The following is a 7,933-nucleotide window of genomic DNA, read 5'->3' as shown; positions in this document are numbered from 1 at the left end:
TGCAGAAAGTTAATCTATCGCCGTGTTCGCACTTAACTCACAGATTTGTATTAGCGTATGTTTATTACTCGATTATATTTTCGATAAGAGCCCGAGACAGTCATATCCTCGGTATTTAAACTCTTCGGAGAAACGTCTAGAAATTTCGAAGAACGGAGAAAGGGAATCCCAAGCTCCGGGTAATCGTCGAATATTTCCATGAAACGTGGAAACGGTTGTCTGTTGATTACATATGAGATATAAATACGAAGACGAGAAAACACATCGAGAACAAAGACGTTTGTTATTGAGCGCGTATTTACGGATTATCCGCTTTGTAAAGGCAGCACGGCGATAAGATTTTATTATGTTCGAGTTTTATACACTCGTCAAAAAAATTATCGCAACACGTAATTAATATCAAAATTTAGTATAAATTCAAATAAGCGTATCTCCGCGAAAAATTGTCGTATTTCAAAAAATTTTTTTTTGTTTTAAAGGATAAAGTCTCTACTTTAAGGAACTTTCGTTCGATTTTGATTTTATTTTCTCCCCCTTTCTCCATCCCTTTAAAAGGAGTGATGTATTTTTTTTTCAAAAAATTGCATAGTTTGACGAACTCTACGGAGTGTACTAAATTTTTTTCGCAAATATCATTATAACTATCGTAAAATATGGACTTTTCTCTACAAATTTAAAAAAAAATTGAATACCGTACGATTTTTGTTCGCGAATTAAAGCATATCAAAGTTACCTATGCATTTTTGCCTATATATTTAATTACCGCCAATATTAGGATTACTCGATGGGCACTACGGGAAGGTTGCTGGTCGGATTTTGCCCATCGTGTGTGTGTGTGTGTGTGTGTGTGTGTGTGTGTGTGTTGGGGCAGGGGTATATGTGTTCGTATTTAAAATTGTATATTTCTGCCTCGTCTTCGGATGACCTCTTGCAGGCGCTCACGCATATTAATGCAGGCTCTAATTGTGGCTTGCAGAATTTCGAACCATATTCGATGTAGGGCTGCTTCCAATTGCTGGAAATTGGTTGGTAGTCTTTCAAAATCATGCAGCCATCTTCCCATAAAAGGTCATCCAAAGACGAGGCAAAAATACACAATTTTAAATACGAACATTATCCCTGCCCCAACACACACACACACACACACACACGATGGGCAAAATCCGACTAGCAACTTCCCCGTAGTGCCCATCAGATAACGCTAATGTTGGCGGTAATTGAATACATAGTCAAAAATGCATAGGTAACTTTGATATGCTGTAACTTCGCGAAAAAAAATCGTACGGTATTCAATTTTTTTTTAATTTGTAGAGAAAAGTCCATATTTTACGATAGTTATGATGATATTTGCGAAAAAAATTTAGTACACTCCGTAGAATTCATCAAACTATGCAGTTTTTGGAAAAAAAAACACGTCCCTCCTTTTAAAGGGATGGTGAAAGGGGGAAAGAATAAAATCAAAATCGAACGAAAGTTCCTTAAAGTAGAGACTTTATCCTTTAAAACAAAAAAAAATTTTTTGAAATACGACAATTTTTCGCGGAGATACGCTTATTTGAATTTATACTAAATTTTGATATTAATTACGTGTTGCGATAATTTTTTTGACGAGTATATATAAATTTATTATTCTCGAATTTAACAGGTGTAAATTTATTATTCGCGATTTTAACATATATGAATTTATTCTTTCCGACTTTAACATACCGCCCGCCTCGAAACTATCGTTTCGAAAGGAGAGTGCATAAGCGCATGAATTTAGAGATTTCGTTTGAGGCGATCGGTATGTTAATTACATTGGTTATCAACAAAGACAAGTGAACGGAAAATAATTACGCGGAGATAGAGATAGAGAATATCAGAGAACGACTATACATAATATGTGAAAGATACATATAATATAATATAAAGGAATAACAGCAAATATGATATAAGAATATAATCACACATGAATACTTATATCTAAATCGGTTTTTCGCTATTTTCGATATCGATCGGTAACAAGCATAGTTTCCCTATTGGACGCTTATATTCGGATGACGCTGTTTTTACCGTGACTACGCGAATTAAGCCATCAGAGCCGGCGTGGCACTGAATGATACGCCCTAATTCCCATTTGCAAGGTGGGAGCAGTGGATTCCAGAGCAACACGAGTTGCCCATTTCGAATGATGTCTTTAGTGACCTTTTGCCATTTTACTCGCTGCTGCAGGGTGTTCACGTAATCATTGAGCCATAGTTTCCAGAATCGTCCAGTCAACTGCCTCACCAGTTGCCAACGTGATATGCGATTCTCTTTTATATTGAGGACAGAAGGCTCCGGAATCGCTTTAAGCGCTGAGCCGATCAAAAAATGACCGGGCGTGAGGGGCTCGTAGTCATCGACCGTATCGGTGAGCGGCGCGAGTGGCCTTGAATTTAGGCATGCTTCGACGTTGCATAGGAGCGTCGCGAATTCTTCGAAAGTCATTTTATGCGTACCGACTACTCGATGCAAATGATGCTTTACGCTGCGTACTCCGGCCTCCCATAAGCCACCGAAATGTGGAGCGAATGGCGGGATGAAGTGCCACGAAACCTTTTCATTAGCTGTTTGGTTTAAAAAATTCGGATCTCGCAAAGCCGCTCGAAAGGCGGCGGTCATTTCACGATCTGCTCCGACGAATGTTGTGCCGTTGTCAGAATAAATTGACTCCGGGAGTCCACGGCGCGCGCAAAATCGCGAGTAAGCGCCCAGGAAGGCGGAGGTGTGGTAACCTTCGACCAATTCTAAGTGAATCGCTCTGCTTGCCATACATACAAAAACTGCGATGTATGCTTTTCGCGACGCGATTCCGCGACCGGACATTGCGCGAATGAGAACGGGGCCTGCGTAGTCGACTCCACAATGCAGAAATGCGCGAGAGGGCGGCGAGACTCGAAATCGAGGTAAATTTCCCATAAGCTGAATCGGCGTCTTAGCTTTTTCGCGAGCGCATATAACACATCGATGGATGACGTTTTTTACAAGATTTCGAGCGCGCACCACCCAGAATTCCTGTCGCAATGTTGTAAGCGTTAGCTGCGTTCCAGCATGCAGCGACCTTAGATGCGCGTGTTTAATTATTAGCGTGACTAATGGATGCGAAGCTAATATGGTTGGGTACTTTCTTTGATGTGAAAACGGAGCGTTGGATAACCGCCCGCCAACGCGAATTAGTTTGTCTTCGTCAAGGAACGGATTTAGCGATACGATTGTGCTTTTTGACGAGATCGATTGTTCCTGTAATAACGCTTTCTTTTCACTTGAAAATAATTCGTCTTGAATGCGAATGAGCCAAAATATTCGAGCCTTTTGAAGTTCGTCGGCGGATAGGGCCGCCGGACTTTCGCTGACTCCCGCGCGAGATTCCGCAAGACGACGTATTCGCGAGATATATCGAAAAATATATGCCGTGATTCTAAGGAGCTTAGGCCAGGATGAATATCGCGTGGCTAAGTCCGGTGATTCGATCGCCTCAGCAAGATGCGCGGTCGCGCGAGTATTATTTTCGAGAGAGGTTTCGCAGAATGACGGATTGATCGTCGAAGGCCATTTTGATTCAGGTAGCCGCAGCCACGATGGCCCTTGCCACCAGAGGCAATGAGAAACTAACTGCTTCCCTTGAATTCCGCGGGAAGCACAAGCCCGGCGGGATTTTCTCTGGTTGAGACGTGTCTCCATGAAGCGAACGGAATTCGCGACTGGATATCGGTAACGCGATTAGAGACAAACGTCTTCCATTTTGAAGGGTGTTGCATCACCCATGCGAGCACCACGCTGGAATCCGTCCAGCAATGACACGGAGCGTTATTAAGATTAAGTGAGACGCGGACGAATTCTATTAATCGGGCTAATAATACGGCGGCGGATAATTCTAGTCGTGGAATACTTAACCGGCGCGACCTTCGCCTTACCGATTAATAACATTGATGTTATTTGACCCAAAAGCGACGTTAAGCGAATATAAACGACTGCAGCATAGGCTGCGTTCGACGCGTCGGCAAACCCATGTAGCTCGCAATTGATGCTATCCGCTCCTCTCTGTATCCACCGATCGATTTTGAGATTATCGATGCCTGCCAACGATAATTGAATTGATTTCCATTGTTCTAAGAGAGAAAATGGAAGTTCATCGTCCCAGTCTAATTTAACTTGCCACAGTTGCTGCATAAATATTTTGGCGGAAATCGTTACAGGGGTGCTCCAACCTAACGGATCGAACAATTTCGCGATGGTGGAGAGAATCGATCGCTTAGTATTTGACGTAACGAGAGGGAGCGATACTCTAAATTGAAAAACGTCGAGCGACGGATTCCAACTGATCCCTAAAATCTTAAGTCGCTCGTCTGTTTGCAAATCTTTGTGGCAAGCTAATCCGTGATTATCCGCGGTGATATCTGTTAAGAGCTTAGATGAATTACTCGACCATTTCCTTAATCCGCCGCGTTGCAACAAGGCGCACACTTGTTCGAATCAGTCGAAGTAGAGGTATATCGTCCGCTCCGAACAGAACGTCGTCGACATAGGTGTTATTTTGTAATATCGGAACGGCTAACGGAAACGATTCACCCTCGTCTTCGACGAGTTGTTTAAGTACGCGTAACGCTAAAAACGGCGCGGACGCGGTGCCGTACGTTACCGTTAAGAGTTGATATTCTTGTATAGAATCCGTCGGATTTTCGATCCATAAGATGCGCTGATAATTGATCTCGCTTTCGTTGACAAGAATTTGGCGATACATTTTAGTTATATCCGCGGAGTAAACGTATCTATATTGTCGCCATCGTAGTATAATCGAAGGCAGATCTGCTTGTAATTTCGGACCGATAAGCATATGGTCGTTAATGTCGCATTGCTCGTTCTGCTTGACGCGTTAAACACGACTCTCAAATGCGAAGTGAGGCTGGCTTCGCGAATTATCGGATGATGCGGAATGTAAACGCATTGAGTGGAGGATTCCGCGACTCTGGCAACTTTACGCATGTGTCCGAGCGCCTCGTACTCTTTCATGAAATTCGCGTATTCCGATTTCAATTCGGGATTAATTTTAAATCTACGATGGAGCGCTTTTAGACATCGCTCCGCAACTTGCTTAGACTCTCCGATTTCGATCGGAGGCCCCTTGGTGAACGGAAGGCGGACGACATACTTGTCGTCCGAACAACGCGAGTGCGTCGCGAGAAAATGCTCCTCGCATTTTTGCTCGTCAGGACTTAACGGCGTTTTAAACGGAACTTCTTCAAGTTCCCAGAACTTGCGAAGTTCCTGGTCAAGCGAAAGCGTGCTTGAACAATGTTGCACCGTTAGTGTGCGATGCGCGTCAATCGGAATTGACGTTGGGCCCGAGAGTACCCAGCCGAAGATCGTTTGTTGCGCAATGGGCTGTCCTTTGCTTCCCTTATGCACTCCTTCGAGGAGTAGCTCGCTATAAAGATCGGCGCCTATGATCATGTCAATTGGATCAGTGTTCAGCGGATTCGGATCTGCGAGATTGAGACCGGCGAGATGCGGCCAATTAACATGAGATATTACTGATGACGGGGAATATGAAGTTAGCGAGTTTAATATTGACGCGGTGGTCGTAATTACAGGATGGGAATCAATAATAGGATGTAATTGAATTAACGCGGCATATCGGCAAATGCCGGCGTCGACGGATCCGACGACGCAGATCGAGACAGGCATTCGAAAGCGGCGCAATTTTAAATTATGTCTCAGCCGATCGGTGATAAAGGTTAATTCGGAGCCCTGGTCGAGTAACGCTCTAATAACGATCGAAGGACCTTCGGCTGAGCTAACCTTTACACGGGCAGTCGCTAGCAAAACGTTCGGTCGTGACGGCAACTTTGATGTTGCATTCAATGCAATAACGGACGATTCGATCCGAGTATCCTGGTTTGATTCTAGTAATGCCGTACTTGATTTTTCATTAGAAGATGAATTCAAGTCAGCGTGTAACATTGAATGGTGTTTCTTTTGGCACGTGCGGCACGAATATTTGCTCTGACAAAAGGATACCGCATGCTTGGTACTCAGACAATTAATACATCGATTAGCTTGCTTGATGATTTCTAATCGCTGACTCGGACTTTTCTTTATAAATTTTGGGCATTTATTAATAAAATGTGAAGCTTTACATAGCGGACACGATAATGCCGGTGCTGTGGAGGCGGTAGCGCTTGTTAATTTTTGAGATTGAGATGTCTTTGTCGCGTTAGGAGGAATCAATTCATCTAACGCACGAGCGCGACTCGCCATAAATTTTTCAAGATCTGCGAAATTCGGAATTTTCGTATAGTCACTTTTAACTTCCAAGCCTTTCGCGTGGCGTGGTCAAGTTTTTGAGATACGCTGTAAGTAGTAATACTAGGCGGGTTCTGACCCAGGGGCAATTAGGCGGGGTGAGGGGCGAGGGGAACCCAGGGCGCGGGGGAATGACGTCACGCGGGAGGCATCCGCTTTGTACCGCGAGGGGTCCGCGGGGTGGGGGAAGCGTCCGCGATTTTGGTATAGGGTCCGCGAGGGGTCCGCGGGGAGGGGGAAGCGTCCGCGATTTTGGTACCGGGTCCGCGAGGAGTCCGCGGGGAGGGGGAGCATCCGCGACTTTAGGATCCGCAAGGGGTCCGCGGGGAGGGGGAGCGTCCGCGATTTTAGGGTCCGCGAGGGGTCTGCGGGGAGGGGAGCGTCCGCGATTTTAGGGTCCGCGCGGGGTCCGCGGGGAGGGGGAGCGTCCGCGATTTTAGAGTCCGCGAGGGGTCCGCGGGGAGAGAGGAATCCGCGAAAGACCGCATGAAGCTTTTTGGGTAAGGGGTCCGCGCGGAGAGAGGAACGCGAAGGAGAGCGCGAGGCGCACGCGAGAGAGATGACGCAAGCGAGGCGTATATGCAAGAGCGAGAGAGATAGTGCGAGATGGCTAGGTAGCGAGATGACGCGAAGGAGAGTGCGAGGCGCACGCGAGAGAGATGACGCAAGAGCGAGAGAGATAGCGCGAGATGATGAAAGGTAGCGAGATGACGCGAAGGAGAGCGCGAGAGCTGATGCAGCGAAGGAGAACGCAAAGAGAGAGGCGTTCGTAAGAGAGACTTTTTTTTTATATTTTTTTTTTAATTAATATTTTTAGGATGAGGAAGGGGAGAGGACCTATTCTAAAATAAACTATATATTTTTAATATTTAAAATAATTTTTATTATATAACTATGTGTGTGTGCAATCATACAATTTTGTGTGTGTGTGTGTAAATTAAAAAATTTAAAAAATTTAAAATATAAAATATATAAAATATAAAATATAATATAAAATATAATATAAAAATATAATAATATAATATGAATATATAAGAAAAAAATACAAATAATAAGATAAACAATATAAAATGTAAAATATAAAATATAAAATATAAAATATGAAATATAATAATACAATAATAATATAAAAATATAAAATGTATACACCAGCGCGATGGTGGCTGCGAGGTGGTGGTGGCTGTGAGGCGGCAGGGCGGAACTCCTACATAACAGAAATTTTTATTAAATATATTATTATTTATTTTATTAATCAATTTATTATTTTAATAATTTTTAAATGAAAAGAAATACTTACAACAATTATTCCTCCTCAGAGGATTCTCTATGCTCAGCATAGGAAAATCTTTTAACGTTCAACTCGAATAGGAAAGAGCGTTTTTTCGGATCATCCCAATGTTTCATATCCCATAGTTGATCTTTTAGAGCATCAGTATGAGGTTTTTTCAAACCGATTTCACGCCCATGTATCGCCTGCACAATTGAATTAACCGGAGTGTGTGTCGAAAGCGCAGGAACACTGGTATCTATGCTTAAGAAACGTTTGCGTAGCAATCTTCTTATTTCTTCAAGTCGCGCGATTCGAGTTGTCCGTGACTGCAAATTTCCA

The 7,933-nt window shown here is 43.5% G+C and overlaps 2 protein-coding genes across 2 annotated transcripts; both read right to left on the bottom strand.

Moving 5' to 3' along the window:
- Positions 1-1,962: 1,962 nt before the first annotated feature.
- LOC145946820 (uncharacterized) lies at positions 1,963-2,793 on the bottom strand. Its single transcript, XM_083056575.1, has one exon. The coding sequence runs from the start codon at positions 2,791-2,793 to the stop codon at positions 1,963-1,965; it is 831 nt and encodes a 276-aa protein (XP_082912701.1).
- A 1,974-nt stretch (positions 2,794-4,767) lies between these two features.
- LOC145946819 (uncharacterized) lies at positions 4,768-5,982 on the bottom strand. The gene has a single exon (XM_083056574.1). The coding sequence runs from the start codon at positions 5,980-5,982 to the stop codon at positions 4,768-4,770; it is 1,215 nt and encodes a 404-aa protein (XP_082912700.1).
- Positions 5,983-7,933: the final 1,951 nt, after the last annotated feature.

Source organism: Prenolepis imparis, unplaced genomic scaffold, assembly GCF_030444845.1.
Source record: "Prenolepis imparis isolate NDT839.2.m4 unplaced genomic scaffold, iyPreImpa1.0 SCAF_23, whole genome shotgun sequence".
In the NCBI taxonomy this organism is placed as follows: Eukaryota; Metazoa; Arthropoda; class Insecta; order Hymenoptera; family Formicidae; genus Prenolepis; species Prenolepis imparis.
Note: the sequence above shows the minus strand (reverse complement) of the source record. Positions and strands in the feature narration are given on the sequence as shown.